General features: G+C 41.7%; 1 protein-coding gene across 1 annotated transcript; it reads right to left on the reverse strand.

Moving 5' to 3' along the window:
• Positions 1-6,940: 6,940 nt before the first annotated feature.
• Positions 6,941-9,601, reverse strand: LOC147850197 (3-hydroxy-3-methylglutaryl-coenzyme A reductase 1-like). Its single transcript, XM_087336693.1, has 4 exons — positions 8,684-9,601; positions 8,150-8,331; positions 7,700-8,046; positions 6,941-7,322 (listed from the first exon to the last, which is right to left on the reverse strand). The coding sequence occupies exons 1-4, from the start codon at positions 9,547-9,549 to the stop codon at positions 7,050-7,052; spliced, it is 1,668 nt and encodes a 555-aa protein (XP_087192819.1). The 5' UTR covers positions 9,550-9,601; the 3' UTR covers positions 6,941-7,049.
• Between the last annotated feature and the right edge of the window lie 9,451 nt (positions 9,602-19,052).

The raw sequence follows: 19,052 nt of genomic DNA on the forward strand, positions 1-19,052 counted from the left end.
ACTTAGATATATTTTCCCACTTCTTCTTTTAAATAGGTCTTTTGAGAATCTTTCGAACCGTTTGGTGAAGAAAATTAAGCTAAAATATCAAAACTCACCAGTGGAGAACCCAAAACAACCAGTTGCACATAATGTGAAAAAGAGAAAGAAACTACTTTTTCACGAGGACAATAGGGAACAACCGTCTGACGAAGTTATTTAAAAGAAGATGGCTGCAACAATTGGTGGGGAGGACCTACCTGGCCGTGATTTGACAATCAACGAGTGGTGCGTGCAATATGTCGACTTGAAAAGGAAAGTTGTCCTATTTACCGCTAAAAAGAAGGGGGACGATCAACTTAATAAAGAGAAACCCTTTAGTTATGGATGATTGTTACGCCTTGACTACGAAGACGCCAATTCCCTCAATCTTATCATAATGGTGCATTGTTCGAAGGGAATCCGAAAAATGTTTTTGTTTGAAGATCGACTTGTCAATGATTCATGTGATCCTGAATCTTTTAAAGTCGCCATTGAGACTTCACAAAATCTTATAACAACATTAAGACCATATATACAAGGCCATATAACTTTGAGGGATGCGTCGCCAGCTCCGGTGAAGGCCCCACAAAAGGGCTCAAAGATGCAGTCGAGACTGGCAAAGAAAAAGATCACAAAGATGTCAGAGTCTGAATCATCAAGTTCAATGGATGATGAGGAAACTCGGGCCCAACCAGGTGCCGAGCTAGCATTTGGTGTTTTGTCTTTTGAGCTAAACAAGATTCGAAGAGAGTTAATGCAAAAGAAACTTATGAGGAAAGGTCAAGTCTTCAATTTGCCTCTAACACACATTCATAGGCCACTAGTAGATGTTAATACAGGACGAAGACCACTTGAGATTAGAGAGCCACATAGAATCCATGTTCAAAATCTCAAGAAAAAAATGAAAATAAATCCACATGCCACAGTTGTACCATTTATAGTAATGGTGGATGCTGACGAATGTTCTGCAATTGAGTATTTTGATGTGAGAAAATACGATCAATACAATTAGTTTGTAATTGGTGGATCACATTTGGCTGAAGCATGATGACAACTTGTAAGAGAGCACCCAACCATTTTTTTCTTCAAGTATGTCGAGTGTAAAATATACGTGGGCCTCACAACTGAAGAGGCAAAACTCTTGGCATGGGACCACAACAATGACAACGATTGCCGGCAAAAAATGTCATCCATCGAGCGGATAAGGTTCTTCCACCATGAGTACTTGGACGTCAGACAAAAGTTCGGCGTAAAGCTTCACCCTAGACTACGACGTCAATGTCTTCGTGAGGTCGGGATTGTTGTTGACGATAATGTTAAGTCAGATGGTCTTCGTAAGTATGAGTCATGGTTTCAATTATCCTTTATAGATGGGGAAGTTTGGGACCTTCAAGATCAAATTTTTTCAATGTGGGAGAATAAGGAGGTCAAGGGTCAATGGCAAAAAAAGGGTAGAGTAGACCCCCAGCTCAAATTGAAATCACAAGCGGCGAAGAAAATTGACCTGACAATTGAAGAAGCGGCCGACGACATGAAGCTATCTCTATGGAGAGCAATGCAAGGCATTAAGGATGAGCACCTATTGGTGTCAGTGTTGTCAAGCGTTGGGGCCAAAGAATTGAGCTTAGAAGAGATGGTCATTAAATTCAACAAGTCTTGTCAAATAGTTAAATGAAACAGTTATGGTTTTATATAAAGTTCTAATCTCTATTGGTGATTTCACGGTCATAAGGTATATAAAGATCCACGAAGTTATGATGAAACAACGTGGATGTATAACTTGGGAGCAAGTGATTGAGGATTATCCTCTGATGTCTTCATGTAAGGCGTTATCTAAGTATTCATTGCATTCAAGGATTGGGTTAGTATTAGTCTCTATCATAATGATTTCTTAATATGTAAATGTTGTGTATTAATAGTTGATGTCTTATTTTCTCTATTAGAAACCTTGTCGTGGCAAGAAACCAAGAGAAGTCAAGGATATACACGACTTTCCAACATCCTTCCTTACACATCTCAAGAGAGCCAGAAAAGAAAAAGACCGCCGCTTAGTCAAGGTGTACTATGAAATTGAAGAAGATGGCTCCTTCAAAACATTTAGCCACATGAAAGACATTACAAAAGATCTCTACTATAATGTGATCTATGTCAATGTTGTAGAGATGATCTAGAGAGTGCCAAAGAAAGACTATACACTTTTGATTGCAGATATACCTTATGGATTTCGAATGGCTGGATCATCATACGACGATGAACCGTTTAGGTTCAAACAATTAGAAAAAATGGTTAAAGATTTTGCTGAGCTTACGACTGCATCCTTGTGGAGGATAGTTGTGTTTTATAGCATGGACCAAGGGTACTCGGTAGCTCAAGCATTGAGATCTCGTTGCCACGACATCGAGAACCTTGCTTGGTAAGGATTATTTATAAGTCTCATTCACCATACTTTCGTTCTTAATTTATCGAATCTATTCTTAACTCGCCTACTATTCATTGTAGGATAAAAACCAACATGAATAGAGGACCGACCTTTCGACGAAATAAAGAATCAAAGAATCAAGGAGCATTATAATGAAGTTGGAGGTTCAAACCTGCTAGTATATCCAACAGTCACACACAAATTGCAACATGTCACCATGATAGAACGGGGACTTGTCAACCCATACGGAAAACCTCAACGACCTATGATGCACTTGCTAAATGTTCTCGAACGAAGGAGATTGGATATTAGACCTATTTTTTCGCACATGTATCTTTTGAACTGGGTTTAGGTTGCTAATATATTCAATATTGATTCTTATGGTTGGATAATTGAGTCTTCTTGCCCATTTCTTTACAGGTACAATGTTTGCATGCACATTGAAGCTCTTTAGAAATATTGTAGCATTGGTGAAGGACGAGAAGCAGGTTATATTTATAAATATGAGGACTAAGGCCTTGTGGGAATGCCCAGACTATGACGAGAAGGTCAGTGCAAAGCACATCGTTGATAGGGAACGGTTTCAACTAGCTTCCCGACAGCCTATTCCTCCGTTAGTTGGGGAACCGGGGGAGCTAATTGAGCTTGATGACTAGCTTACAATAGTGGTCCAATTCCTACCACAAACCTTTTAATTCATTTGCATACTCGGTAACAATCATGTTACCTTGTTTTGCTGAAATAGCTCGCATTCTTATCTCATAGAGTTGTGTTGCATCACATGCCTTTGAGTATGTCTATTTAACTGCCTCCCACATTTTTTGTGCGGTGGACAAGGTAAACAAGTATCACTTATCTCCGATATCATTGAATTCCACAACCACACCATAATAAGTGATTTTTCTTCATCCCATGCAACGAATTTGGGATCACACGCTTTCAGTCCATTTCCAAGTATATGCTTTTGCTTCCCTCTTCCTTTTAGGAGTGTGTGGACTATCTGTGACCATTTGAAGTAGTTTTTTCCATTGAGTCAATTTGCAGCTGGAATAGTTGGTAAGTCTCCTCCACCTAGTTGAAACATAGTAGTTTCGACTGTATGTCCACTAGGTATGTTGCTCGCATTGGATGTCTCAGACATCTTGAGAATTCAGTTATTGGAGGGGAAGGTAAGAAAAAACTCAGCGATGAAGTCTGATAAGAAAGAGATTCTTGGAAATGAAGAGAAACAATGAGGGCTTAAGAGAAGAAACAATGACAAGGAGATTCTCAACAATGAGGGCTAATAACAAGGGAATTCTCAACTATGAAGGCTAACGAAATAACAAGGATAGGAGTGTATCAGTTTGGAGGCAATGAAGGCCTAAGAGAGAGCAATGAAGGTTCTTTGCTCTGATACCATGTTAAATTGAATGAAAAAGAAAAACTACCCTTATCCTTTTACATAGGGAATTGCCCCCCTTTTTAGTGTCTATTTTTAGAAATTGTTACACGAAAGACTGTTACAACATTTAATATTTAAATACTTAAATATTAAACAATTTAATATTTAACAGTTTTAGCTAAAACGATACTTTATAACAAAGTCCATTGTTGTTAGCTATTGTTTCTCATCCTTTGTTAGTAACATTGCCCAATCTTGTAGCCAGAGGTGATATTGTGGGTTTGCATCTTCCTTCTAATGGACATTTGGTGGCACAGGCATTGGCTAATGATTCTTTTATGTTTCTAGAAGCCTCAAAAGAAAAACTTGAAAGGAGTATCATGCAAGTTTGGGATCAATTTGCCTTGGTTTTAGGGTTCCATAAAAATTGGAGGAAGTCTCACCTTATTTCTTGTGCGAAGAGTGCTTTGGAATGTTTGGGATGGCGAGGGTTAGTGATTACACAAGGATTAATTTATCGGCATTCGGGATATCCATTAGGTGTTGATGTTGAAAATGTTCAACTTATTTATTGGATTAGTCGTAAACTGAAGGAAAACATTATCTATTGGAAGTCTCAATTATGACCCTTTCATGTACGACTCAAAGTGGTGCAATGTATCTTGATAGCCATGTTATTATATTTTTTACCATTGCTTCTTTGGACTAAGAAAGCATTACATGTAATCTTTACATTGATATATCAATAGAACGTAATAAACGTGTTTGTGCGAGCATACAAACGTTTGAAAACGAATACATTTGAAAAGGGAAAAATACGTTTCCTTTTCCTTTATTTAGAAATTAGCTCACCCTAGTGGAAAGTTGTTGTGCTACTATTGCTTATGTCTTGGGTTCGAATCCCAATTTTCTCACTTCTCGCTCTCCCTCCCTCCCTCTCTCTCTCTTTAATGTCATGTCATGTTTTCTTCATACTCTCAAATATACGTTTTATGAGTTTTTGAACATTTGATTATAATTTATAATGACATATTTTGATTCAATCTCTATAGTTCATACTCATTTTTTTGTAAAGTTCTAAAGTGGAGAAATTGACACCTTCACTAGTTGCGAGATGAGAACATCGATAATTGCAAGATGAGCTCATCATCAATACAATTATGTCTTTGAATTATTTGATTTTTATATTCATGCTTTCTAATGTTTAGTACTTAAGTAATTCCTAGGTTTTGAACTTTCAATTATGTTGAAATTTGATTCAATCAATATGTAATATAGACCATAACCATTTTTTGAAATTCCAATCTTTATTTCTTTTCCAACTTATAAATCCAATCCAAGATTGAGATGATTTACCATACACGTTTGATTGAATCATTCTCAAATGTGAATGCACAATGTTTACGTATGGTTTATTCTATGGATATATGCATCTACTTGTGTCGTTTAAGGAAGGTGATGGTTTTTAAACGATTCTTTGATTGCACTTAAAGTCCAACCTTAGATCTCAAATCCAAAAATGGCTCACATTAATTCTTATGCAATTGGGTACCATCGAGTGTCACATCTATAAAAACGTGTCTTGCAATGAATCTAATTATAGAAACACAGTTCAGTTTGAAGACATTTATTTGGTAGTCTTGGCAAAGTTTCATTTTCACATTTCGAAATAAGAAAATCAGTGATCCCATAGAAATTTATATATCATGATGTCTTTTATGCCTATAGAGTGTGATTGACTTTTATAATTCCATAATAGATAAAGAAGTTGATAAACTCTATTCATGTCTTCGAAGTCCAACATGATCCAAAGTGTAACATAATAATGAAATATGACCTAGAGAACGAAAGAACAATAGATTTGTATCATCTATTTAAATTCACGTTGTCATTCCTTTTTTGTTTGAGCTGACAACTTCAAAATTCCACGTGACATTTGGTCCATGATACCATTTCACAAACTCTACTCAAATCGTCGAACGTTGTCGTGATGTTATCGACACATAGTGCAAAACCACCCTCGAAAGAGAATAAAATAGTAGTTCAAATAAACTAATGTTGTGAAGTCAACTATTATAATAAACAAAAGGATAAAAAGTTAGAGGTGGTTCTTTCAAAAGTTGAAAAAGTTGAAAAAAGTAGGAAAAAAAGGTTAGGTGTGGAAATGAGCAAGGTAGAAAAAAAAGCTCATAATTTCCTCGTTCGATGTCCAAATTAGAAAAGAAAAGATTCATAAGAAAGCTAACATGGAGGGTTTTCCAAAAATAGGAGCTGACAAAAGAGAAATAGTGATAGAAATAAAAAATGCCTCATATAGACAAGTTTTTTTATAGGAGAAAAAAAAGCAAGCCATAAAAAACCTATAATTAAGAGCTATTCTTGAGAAGAAGGGAGATATGGATGGGGATTTGAAGAAGAAAAGATTTATGTTTCCTCTCTGATACTCTTATACCCTAAAAGGGAATTAGATTGATCAATTGAGTAATAAAAAAATTTCCATGTTTCCTCTCTCATACTCTCTTACTTTAACTTTGTTTATGTGTAAGTATAATTAAGTGTTATTCATACTTTCTTACTCCAAGCGTTCTTACTCATAAGCATAATTAAGTATTATTAGACCTCGCATAATCTCTTACTCGAAGATTTTCTTGTGCATAACTATAACTAAGTATTAATCAATCTCTCATACTATCTTACTCTTATTCGAGGGAAATATCTTGTCTTAAAACTTAAAGTGCATAAATCATTTTGCCCTAAATCCTTACGGTCCAGAACCTTGATGGTTTCGCATCACGATCCGCATTAGTTGGCAAATTTTCACAACAACGTCTACATGATTGAAAATGTAAAATGAATCATGAAATATGGCCTAAAGAAAAAATGGTATGTATAGAAATGTCGTTTAAGAGACTATAATGGCCTATAAGGCCAAACAAGAGGTTGCTTTAGAAAATATATTATACTCATGCTAATGGTAAATGGAGATAATCTAACATGGTTCATTAAATGACTTCTATCGTTTATTGTTTAAAAAGATTCATGTAAATTGAGAGCCAAATATACATAAAGTTCGTTTCATAGTTTAGACCAAGAATTCTAAATCTCGACTATAAATATTTGGTCAAGTTTTTTATTATCTTATATCATACAATTCCATAATAATACATTGCTTGCCTTGAGAACAAACTTACTTCTATACAAGAAGTGGGTAACAAGTCCTCACTCTTAGACTTTAAGCTTCTCCTCATTGTGACAAGAAAGTTGCACATTGTGCGCATTTTTGTTTGATCGATTGTATTTCATATGGCTCTTTACAAGGTGACCAGCAGTTAAAGCTGACATTAGCGAAAGCTCTCCAGCAAGCACCGCTCCAGCTATAATTCTTGCCAAGCATTGAGCATTCGCACCCGGACAATCTACATTGGATCCTTTCACACCAAGAAGATTCAAACATGCAGATTGAGCAGCTAATTGTGTCCCACCACCAATCGTGCCCACCTGAAATAAATAATGTGTAGGTTAGCAAAGGACATCAAGGTTCATACACAATGGATTAGGACCTTTGTAGGGAAGACACAAAACAACACACCCACATAGACTTATCATTTGTACACTAGACAAAACACAAAATCACATGGGCTCTTTGCCACCTAGAGATTGTCTAAAATTTAGTGTTTGTAAAGTTTATAACTAATCCACATCGGGAAATCTCTATAACTTCATGTACATATCCCAATTAATCCAATGGAAAAATGATTAGAAGTTCTAATGCATAACAACTCTATGGGAAAATGTCTAAAAACATTCTCATCCATAATACCTCTACTTCACATCGGAAAATGTCTAGAAAGTTATATGTGTTTATGTAATATTACCTCTAGTGTAGGCATAGTAACAGATATATATAAATCACGAGCATTGTTTGTTGGTTCCATCAATGTGATGCATTGTGAGCTCTCAACATTTTGGGCTGGATCTTGGCCAGTTGCTATAAATAAGGCGGTTACAATGTTAGATGCATGTGCATTGAAACCCCCAATGGCCCCAGCTATTGAAGAGCCCACTAGATTCTTCAAAACATTTAGTTCGATAAGATCCGGAACGGTTGTCTTGAGCACTTTCGCCACAACATCTTCCTTAATTATAGCCTCACATACCACAGATTTTCCGCGTCCGTGAATCCAATTTACGGCTGTGGCCTTTTTGTCGGCACACATGTTGCCTATGGCAAAAAAACATGCGAGAAAGAGTTAGAAAATAAGACATATTTCTAGATATCCTAAATAGTATGAGAATGTAAAGAAATGCATTATCTATGTACATACCAGAAATGCTCAAAACCTCCATGTCAGGAAACATCTCCTCGAGATAATGTAGAACATTTTGAACCCCCTTGGAAATCATATTCATCCCCATAGCATCACCGGTGGAGCACACAAACCGGATATACAAATTGCGACCGGCCAAAGAACCTTGAATACTCTGAAGCCTAGCAAACCGACTAGTTCTGCATCAAATTTCTAATAGTGTGTTAGTGCAAATCCCTGAATGTCATAATGATGCATTTGAGGAAACATGCCTCTCACCCGCAACATCTTGTTAAGTTAGGTGATGTAAGAATCCTAATGGAAGTATCTAAGACTTCTAGGGTTTAATGCAGCCAACCCAGTCTGGGCCCTACCTAGGCCCAAAACACTATGACCTTGATCAACAATGCAAGACTTGTAGGAGTGGCAAGACATTGTGTAACGATCTAGTGTGGCACAATTCACTCATATATAGGCATAACGCCAACAATATCTACACTACAACGGACCGTGTGATCATAATAAGGAATACAATACAATGATAAATATTACCTATTAAACATGGTGGCGAGATTCTCGAAATTGTTGGGTTGCTCCAAGAACGACTTGAGTTTGTAGGCCCTAAGGGCGGTTGTGAAGCGAACGAGGGGAGCTCGTGTCATGCCATCTTTGAGAAGAACGCTAGTTGCACCCCCGGATAGTAGTATAGCCTTGCAACCCCTATTGGTACTAGCGACAAGGCACCCTTCCGTGGTGGCCATGGGCACCATATACTCGCGGCCATCGAGAAGAAGAGGGCCCGCAACGCCCACAGGGATGTTGACGTGACCGATAACCATCTCACAGCATTGGCCGAGCACGGAAGAGTAGTCGAAACCCGACGACTGTAAGGCGAGGCCTCGGAGGGAACGTCCGGTCATAATCTCGACCGCGCGGTTTCGCACTACGGCGCCGTGCTCGGGGCCGAGCTGGGTTTCGAGGGAGTGAATGGGCAGTAGCCCCGCATGGACTGCCAATGCAATGTCTTCATCACTATATGTTTCATCTACACAGAAGGCTTGAGCAATGGCTGGATTTGCCCTAAGAATAGGTTGACCATTGAGGTGGGTGGTGTGATGAGCATAGGCATGACCATCCAGGTTCTCTTCTCCTTCATCTCCTCTGCTTTCTAGTTCTTCACTAATAATAGTTCTGGTGTTGATGAGGTTCTGGACATAGTGAATACCAAAGAACCCCCAGAGGTATACAAGGGATGCCACAAAGGCGAGCAGAGCGATGAGGTCTGGGAGCGTGAGGGAATGAGTGGCCCGTCTGCTCATGCTAGGACTCATGGTCTTCTTCCTCTCGTCCCAACGGTGGAGGAGGAAGAGAGTGGCGGCTATGAAGAGGAGGAAGAAGAATTTGTTGGTGAGGGCCATGGGGAGAGGAAGAGCATCAGAGGCTAAGCCCCCCCACCCCCCTTTCACACCATCACCATCACCATCACCATTCCTATCCCTACCTATTAACGCCTTCCTTGCCACTAAATTACAGGACCTCTCCAATGGCCTACATGATCTATCAATGCGATTCAAGCCTGACATGATCAATGGATATAATTGGATGTAATGAGGGATTAGGGGAGGTAGGAGAGGGAGGGAATATGAAGATTAAGGGTGAGCTTCAAAGCTTGAATATTGCTATCATTCTTCTTCTCCTTACTTAGAATTAAGAGCTAGGCATAAGGTTATATATATATAGATAGATAGATAGATAGATATGCAAGATATTTTGTGGGGGAGGAGGAGGATATATATGCCCATGACATGCCAAGCTTAGTTTCTAGCAATTATCACACCCAAATTGCTTCTCAAAGCAAACACCCTCTTCTTCTTCTTCTTCTTCTTCTTCTTTAATACAATCATTTTCCTTAACTTTTATGGCTTCATTTTCCTCACCTAACATATATATATATGCAAGATATTTGTGGGGGAGGAGGAGGAGGAGGAGGAGGAATTACAGCACGTTTTGCTGGGGTTTAGGAAGGTTGGCGGCATATTTTGCCTGCCTATTGGCCATTCTCAGAGCATGCCCCACTACCCCCTGCAATTGTGGTACCATTCCATTGATTGGTGTTGTGTGTTTTCCACACGCATGTTATTTATATGATTGTGTGCGGTTTTTTTTCCATAAGACAATAAAAATCGCCAAACTCATTATACATGCACATGTATATGTATGATTATGTGTGGCTTCAGGATACATCACTTCTTTTGTCACCCTTGCCCTGCCCCCATCTCTCTCTCTCTCTCTCTCTCTCTCTCTCTCTCTCTCTCATCATGTTCAACTTTGGCTTGCCTTACTCCCCTTTTTTGGATGACATTGATCCAAGAGTTTGCATTTCTCCCTATCTTGTCATTGGTGTTACACTAAACATTGCACATGACCTTAATTGCACATGTGCCATGACTCATGACCCTTCGACCATCTCAAAGGTTTCAATGATTTGTTGACCATCCTTCTCTACCCTCGTCCTACTACATTTCACCTACATATGTGAGAGTCTGGAGTCTGGATTCGCCTACATATGTAACTTTTATTTAATTATTCAACTAGGGAAAGAGTTGAAGGCACTTTTTTTTTCTTCGATGAATAGCTGGTGGAAGTTCAAGTTATTTTCATTTCTTTGAAATTTTATGATGAAAATAGTACGTATGATATCAAGATTTCTGTTATTTCTATGGTTACAAGTTGGTATTGGTTTCTAGGAGGAGCAATAATTTACTTGTGTCTGGTGTCGTGGATATGATGCTTTAACTAGCAATGACTACGAGTGTTACCGGTCACCCATCTTTTAATCGATCATATAAGTTACCTCCTACACCTAGAATGAGTGTTTGTTCTCTTAGTATCAAAAGTCCAACATTGCAATTATTCCTTTAGGAGGAGGCACAATGTTTAAAAAGATGTCAAATGAAATTGTTGGTAGAGATATTTTAATATAAGCATGAAAATTAAGAAACACATAAGAAAACAAAGAGACAAATAGAGAAAGAAGGGCGTCAGTCCACCCGTCCATGCTCGAGCGAAGGGATCAAGAAGGACTCAAGCCTTGAATGGCATTCCACACTACCGTTATGGGCTCCAAGTTGTACCTTGTACGAGAATGCGCCTACCACAAGAGTACGTTTACCACAATATCAAAGTCTTGACAGTGTAATTGAATGAACCCCCAACAAGGTTAGCTACGCCTAAGGGTCATCGACAAGCTCACACTTGACCCTTTGGTTTGTCTCAATCCCTAGAATTAAAAGTAATCATCCCTTCTCTACATTCTTGATTAACCCTCACAGTCTTTATCTTCGTGTGTAGAAAACTATGGTACAAACTACCACGGGATAAGTTATATATGGTTATGCCTATAATACTTCCCAAATCATGACACCCTAGAATGAAGGCATAGTATGCTGATTTCAATGATATATAGATAGATAGATAAATAAATAAATAAATAAATAAATAAACATAGATATCTATAAAATTGAAATTATTTAATATATTATCGTTTACATAGGGATCAAGAAGAAAACCAAATAATTTTTTAACATTGAAGGTCTAGAAAGAGAGTTTGAGACCAATTGGCAAAGGAAATCATAGAGGTGAAGATTTTAGACAAGTCTAAAGGGATTCAAATCATCCTAGTTGTTGCTAAACTCATTGATGTTTGATCATATGCCCACATGTTGTTATAATAATCATATTAATGTTTTAGTCTCCAAAATTACACAATGTCTTAAGGGAACATATCCACCAAGGATACACACGTAATCATCTGCAAATGGGAGATTATGTTGTTGTGTGGTTGTTAAGTACATTCCGTACGAGTCATTGCCAATGAGGATATTGGCATTGGTAGCGAACACATTGATACCAGTATCATACATTCTCAAATATACTATGAAAAAGGTTTAAAATCCACCATTTTCTTGATTTTAAAAAAAAAACAAAAAGAGGAATCTCAAAACGTTTAGGGTTTAATTTATTTCACAAACTTTACAACCAATGTTTTTTATAAGAAGTGATATTCATAGGAATCAAATGAATTCAAAACACATGCTTTTATATTACTCGATTTGTTACAAGTGGAAGGTAGTTACACTTAATAGCCAGAAATACATTCATGATCACTCCTTTACGGAGAATCATGACTATAACTAATATACAATGAGGATTCTTCCTTGTCATCCTCGAATGTACCAATCAATACATTATCTTCATCATAAACCAAATGGTGTGACTCTAGATTATATGTAGCAGATCTTGTTTGCCTTTGACTCGAGCCACCCTTTAGACATGGTAATTTTTCTTTTATTATATCTATTGTTGACTTCCTTAAACATCTAGTTGTTGTAAGCATGAAGTCGTACATGATGATATCCACATCAGAGATATCAAGGGTCGAGGTGTTACGAATGTTTCGCTTCCTCTTCCTACGTCCCCTTGTTGTCGAGCATTCCATCATCTCCAATGTATACTTACCCGTAAAAGCATTTTGACTTCTAGTGTTGTACCAATGCACTTTGATAGACTTGATCGTGTTTTCTATTTCATGCATTAGCACTTCTAGAATTTTACCAATCCAAAATTGGTAGCCATGTGAGTTCTCATCAGCAGGTGTTGCAATCAACATCCCCGATGTGAGCTCTTGCATTTTGACTTCTAGTCTTGTACCAATGCACTTTGATAGACTTGATCGTGTTTTCTATTTCATGCATTAGCACTTCTAGAATTTTACCAATCCAAAATTGGTGGCCATGTGAGTTCTCATCAGCAGGTGTTGCAATCAACATCCCCGCTGTGAGCTCTTGCAAATTGCCTTACCATCTAGCTTCAACTGCTTTGGTCATCCTTGGTCCCACATAAATGTCTCTTTGTTGTGGATGGACCAAACTGTCATTAATCACATTTTCTAGTTGCTCCGGAGTTTTATTTACACAATCATGTTGTAGCGACCATGTGAATGGCGTTTCCAAGGTCCAATTATCACCAGATACACAATTGTCAATAATTCCTTTCTGATCACTAAAAAATACATCCCACCATGACGTCTCTTTTTGTGCGGCATATTTCTTTGTGGTTTCAATATGCTTTCTTTTTTTTGTTAAGGTTTGGAGCCATAAGTGTTTTTATTCTGATACCAAGTCACTATGCAACTGTCCTTTCTTCTGAATTGGCATTTGTTTAGCTCCATGGACTATTGTACTCAGCATACAAAGTAAGAACTAGCAACCACCTTCAGGTTCCCATTTTGTAGAAGATGAAAATTGTTTGGCATACAAAAGCATAGAACCACTTATTTCATTTTTCTTTATCATAAAAATGTGATTGAAGCTTATATTGTTTGATTGGGCGAGCACTTTAACATTCCCAACACCCCCATCTGATATATATCTCTTAAAGTCATATACCTCCTTCAAGTGTAACACTTTTGGGCGTGGTGTATATGCATCACAAATGACATCAAATAGTTTAGGTAATGTGAAAGCATCATGCCGAGACAACTGTCTGGAGAATGTGCTAAACATCTTATCTATATGATCATGTGTGTGGCCAACCAGAAGAAAATTAACTTTCACTTTTCTAAATAATCCTTGGTTGACCAACATACTTAGATAGCCAAACACAATTGAAATTTTGTTCTCTCTAGCAGTATTGTCCAATTGAATGTATAGAACAGGGGGGAACGGTTGGCCCCAAGACATCAAAACTCGGTGAATCACTGTAACTGTTAGGTTAGGGTCATTGTGAACATTGGGGTATGTAATGAAGACGTGAGGTCCAACTAACCTATTATAAGCCAAGCATCCCACCAAGTGCATTTGAACAAGGCACTCATCATTGACATCTTTGGGGAGCCTCCGCATATGCGGCAAGCACATCTACTTCTGGTCCATGCCATCTATCATTAAGCATGTGTATTGTTCGGGCCTCTTCAAACACTTCTCTCTATGATGCATCGCCTTCTTTCTTTCTAACGATTGTGCCTCACAATGCTCCTGTAGTAACTTCTTACTCATATCCTTTTCCATTGATGTCTTTGCACCTTTAGCCAAACTTTTAAGATTTGCACAAATTGAGCAATACCCCGTGTGTACTTTACGCGGAATAATAATATTAGAAAACCATGCTCTCCACAATCTTGTGAATTGGTTATATGTGACATATTTATTACTTGAGTCCACCATATCTAATCAATATACATCATAAACTTTCCGACGTGTGTAATTATCAGAGAGGTGCATCCTGCTTGTAGTGGGCATTACTTCACAATTTAACTGAAAGTAACTTTTCATCCAACCAATAGCATGTCTTCCAATTGCACCTTTCATACTTGGGAACCTCTTGTTGGGATTACGGTCCCTCCGGATGGGATGGTCGGATGTCCGGGAATCGGAAATGAAGACCCGAATGAGATGAAGACCCGGTTCCGGATCCGGATGATGAAGACCCCGGCTACGGAGCCGGATGACGAATGTACCCGGAGAGAGATCCGGATGCGGGGACATATTTGTGAATATGTTTGCCAAGGGCCCTTGAGGCTATATTTGTAAATAGCCCGAAAGTCATATGTGTATAAATATGACTTAGGGCAAACAGTTTTTAGTTGTTGCTCATTTTTCTGTTTTCCGCTTAGAGGGAGCGAAGTGAGAGCAGCCGAGAGAGAGAGTGAGAGAGAGAGTAAGGAAGAGGTCGACGCCTCTGTGTAATACCGCCGCCTGTGGCGAGGACAGCGAGCTCAAGGTCGTCGCCTTGCAGCTCGCCATTGTACATTCCCTGCGTATAGTGATAGTTGGAGTCTTGCACTCCCGTGGTTTTTCCCGTCTAGGGTTTTCCACGCTAAACCCTGTGCATTCGAGTCTCTCTCTGTGTTTTCAATTTACTGCTGCATTGATTCGTGTTTCCTCGGTTGTGGCCGAGAGGTGAAGGTTTTGAAAGCGTCAATTTCTAACAATCTGGTATCAGAGCGACTGCAGTGCAGAAAATGGAAGGCGGCAGCAGCGGGCAGCCGGGGATGATGGTGCTGAATGCGCAGAACTACGCCGACTGGAAGATAAAGATGGAGGATCTGCTCATTGTTCGGGACCTGTATGAACCGATCGACAAGTCGGAAATACCCAAGGAGGTACTTGAAACGGAATGGAGGCTTCTGAACCGGAAAGCCGTTGCAACCATTCGGCAATACGTCGACGTGAGCGTTCTACAACATGTGGCGAACGACACCAACGCATATGAGATGTGGCAGAAGCTGTCGGGCCTCTACGAGAGGAAGAATGCGTTGAACCGGACCTCCCTGATGAGGAAGATAGTGAACCTCAAGTACCGGGACGGCGAGAGTATGGTGGAACACGTAAGCACGTTCATGGGATTCGTGAACCAGCTTGCGGCGATCAAGTTCCCGTTGGAGGATGCAATGCAAGCCATCATGCTGATGTGTACATTGCCGGATAGCTGGGAGAACTTGGTGGTGACTCTCAGCACCTCCTGCACCGAAGATAACTTGTCCCTACAAACGGTAAAGACAAGCATTTTGAACGAAGAAGCGCGTCGGAGAGATAAAGAACCGGCCTCCGATCCGAAGATGTTGCTTACCGAATCGGATCGGGGAAGACAACGGAACCGGAGTCCGCAAAGACGGGAGAAGTCGGGGACCCGGTCGCAGTCAAGAGGAAGGCCCACATGCTTCCACTGTGGGAAGCCGAGGCACTTCCGAAAGAATTGTCGGCATTACCGAAAAGACAACGGAGCCGACGACACCGATTCGAAGAAGTCTTCGGAACGGAACGGTGCTTACCGGGGAGCCACAGACCGGAATGGTTCGGATCGGCGAGGGCAGGACCAGAAAGGAACGACGGCACTCGCGGCAAGTGAAGAGGAGATCATGCTCATCACCGAAGAAGGTGAACTAAACATTGCCGGCGATGAGACTACCTGGGTGGTCGATTCCGGAGCGTCGTTCCACCTGACCCCGGAAAGAAGATACTTCTCATCCTACACAGCCGGTGAGCATGGCTGTGTTCGGATGGGAAATGAAGGTACGTGCCGGATTGCCGGCATAGGAGACGTGTGGTTGACAACCTCGACCGGATGCAAAATGTTGCTGAAGGATGTCTGACACGTTCCGGAGGTTCGATTGAACCTGATTTCGGCCGGGAGGCTAGACGATGAAGGCTACACAGGTAGCATCCGGAACTGCGTAATGAAGTTCAGCAAGGGGAGCCTGATAGTGGCTCGGGCCCGGAAAGTCAACACACTGTACCTTATGAATGCCTGGTTGTGTCCGGAGGAGTTGAACGTGGCAGCCGACACTGCCGGTGAGCTGTGGCACAAGAGACTGTGCCACATGAGTGAGAAGGGGATGAAGAGGCTTGCAGAAGACAACCTCATTCCAGTGAAGCATGTGCACCTGGAGAAGTGCACCGATTGCCTGGCCGGTAAGCAGAACCGAACCTCCTTCCACTCAAGGCCACCGACGAGACGTAGCGCACCATTGGAGTTGGTGCACACTGACGTGTGTCAAGTAGAAACGAAGTCACATGGCGGAGCCCAGTACTTCGTGACATTTATTGATGACCACAGCCGGAAGCTGTGGACGGCACCGTTGAAGACAAATGACCAAGTGTTGTGCGTCTTCAAAGAACTCCACGCGAGAGTGGAAAGGGAATCCGGCAAGAAGCTGAAAGCGATACGAGCGGATAACGGAGGGGAATACCGGGGGCAGTTCGAGGAGTACTGTCGCTCGAAGGGAATCTGGCTCGAGTTTACTGTGCCGAAGACGCCGGAACTGAACGGGCTGGCCGAGAGGATGAACCGGACCATAATGGAGAGGGTCCGGAGTATGCTGGCGCATGCGAAATTACCCAAGGGGTTTTGGGCTGAGGCAATGTCGACGGCGACATACGTGATAAACAGATCACCCTCAGTACCTTTGGACGGAGACACGCCGCAGAGAGTGTGGACCGGTAGGGAAGTATCCTACCGGCACCTGAAGGTGTTCGGGTGTCTCGCATATGTGCATGTGGCAAAGGACCGGAGAGGAAAGCTAGATCCAAAGACCCGGCCATGCATATTCCTCGGTTACGGCGATGACGAGTTCGGCTACCGAGTATGGGACCCGGTCGACAAAAAGATATTCCGGAGTCGTGATATCATCTTCATGGAGGACAAGACACTCGCCGACTGGGAGTCGGAGAAGAAGATGAAGAGCTCCAAGTCGACCGGTGAGGATCAACTCTACGAGGAGCAGTCCCGACCGGCAAGGGACCGGTTAGCACTCGAGGATGCGGCCGAAGACGGTGAAGAAACAGAACCGGCCGAGGAAGATGAAACTGATACCGGAACCGGCCCCGATCCCGAAATGGATTCGGATGAAGAGGAAACGGAGGAGTCGGTTACCGAAGCTCCGGAACGGAGATATCCTCTAAGAGAGAGAAGGGCTCCCCGGAGATTTCCGGAACCAGAGCACGTGCTGCTAACCGACGAGGGGGAGCCAGAGAGTTTTGAAGAAGCAAAGCTTGACACCCATAGCCGCAGGTGGTTAAGTGCCATGCAGGGGGAGATGGATTCCCTGCATGAGAACCACACATATGAACTTGTGGAGTTGCCGAAAGGAAAGCGGGCACTTCGAAACAAGTGGGTGTTCAAGCTGAAACCGGGAGATGCCGGAAACCCCCCGAGATACAAAGCCAGGATCGTGGTGAAGGGGTTCCAGCAGAAGAAGGGCGTCGACTTCGACGAGATATTTGCCCCGGTAGTGAAGATGACCTCCATCCGGACGGTGCTGAGCATAGCGGCAAGCATGGACCTCGAGGTAGAACAGATGGACGTGAAGACGGCATTCCTTCACGGTGACCTCGAAGAAGAGATCTCTACATGCAGCAACCGGAAGGATTCGAGAAGAAAGGGAAGGAGCACCTGGTATGCCGGTTGAAGAAGAGCCTTTACGGACTGAAGCAGGCTCCCCGGCAATGGTACCGGAAGTTCGACTCTTTCATGACCAACGAAGGGTACCACAAAACGCAGTCCGATCACTGCGTGTTTGTGAAGAAGTTCGAAGGAGGAGACTTTCTAATACTCCTCCTGTACGTGGACGACATGTTGATCGTCGGACGGGACCAGGTCAAGATACGGATGTTGAAGAAAGCGCTTCACCGAACCTTCTCAATGAAGGACCTGGGTCCGGCGAGGCAAATACTAGGGATGCACATCATCCGGGACCGGAAGAAGAAGCTGTTGTGGCTGTCACAGGAGAAGTACGTGACAAAGGTGCTTCACCAGTTCAACATGTCGGAAGCAAGACCGGTCGAGTCAACCCTCTCGGCAAACTGCAAGTTGTCCAGCAAGCAAAGCCCCAAGACAAAGGCTGAGAAGGAGGACATGATGAAAGTACCATATGCCTCTGCCGTCGGAAGCTTGATGTACGCAATGGTGTGTACAAGACCGGACATAGGATATGCAGTCGGAGTAGTGAGCCGGTACATGAGCAATCCCGGCAAAGAGCACTGGAACGCGGCCAAGTGGATACTCCGATACCTGAAGGGCACGGCAAACGTGTGCCTCCGATTCGGCTCCGGTAAGCCCGAACTCGACGGCTTTACCGATTCGGATATGTCGGCTGATGCAGATACCAGCCGGTCCACATCAGGGTATGTGATGACGTATGCAGGGGGGGCTGTTTCGTGGCAGTCGAGGCTGTAGAAGACGGTTGCATTGTCAACCACGGAGGCGGAGTACATGGCGGCTGTTGAAGCCGGCAAGGAAATGATATGGATGAAGGACTTCATTAGAGAGCTCGGTATCCGGCAGGAGGAGTACCGACTCTACTGCGACAGTCAGAGTGCCATCCACCTTGCGAAGAACGCGGCCTATCACTCCCGGACGAAGC

This window comes from Azolla caroliniana, unplaced genomic scaffold, assembly GCF_043228905.1.
Source record: "Azolla caroliniana isolate FFs.n. ecotype wild unplaced genomic scaffold, voAzoCaro1.0.p SCAF_21, whole genome shotgun sequence".
NCBI classification, from domain to species: domain Eukaryota; kingdom Viridiplantae; phylum Streptophyta; class Polypodiopsida; order Salviniales; family Salviniaceae; genus Azolla; species Azolla caroliniana.

Coding starts and splice junctions, on each gene's coding strand:
- LOC147850197 (XM_087336693.1), bottom strand. CDS start 9,549: ATGGCCCTCACCAACAAATTCTTCTTCCTCCTCTTCATAGCCGCCACT. Junction 8,047..8,149: donor GGAGGTTTTGAGCATTTCTG/GTATGTACATAG, acceptor TTTTTGCCATAG/GCAACATGTGTGCCGACAAA. Junction 7,323..7,699: donor TTACTATGCCTACACTAGAG/GTAATATTACAT, acceptor TATTTATTTCAG/GTGGGCACGATTGGTGGTGG.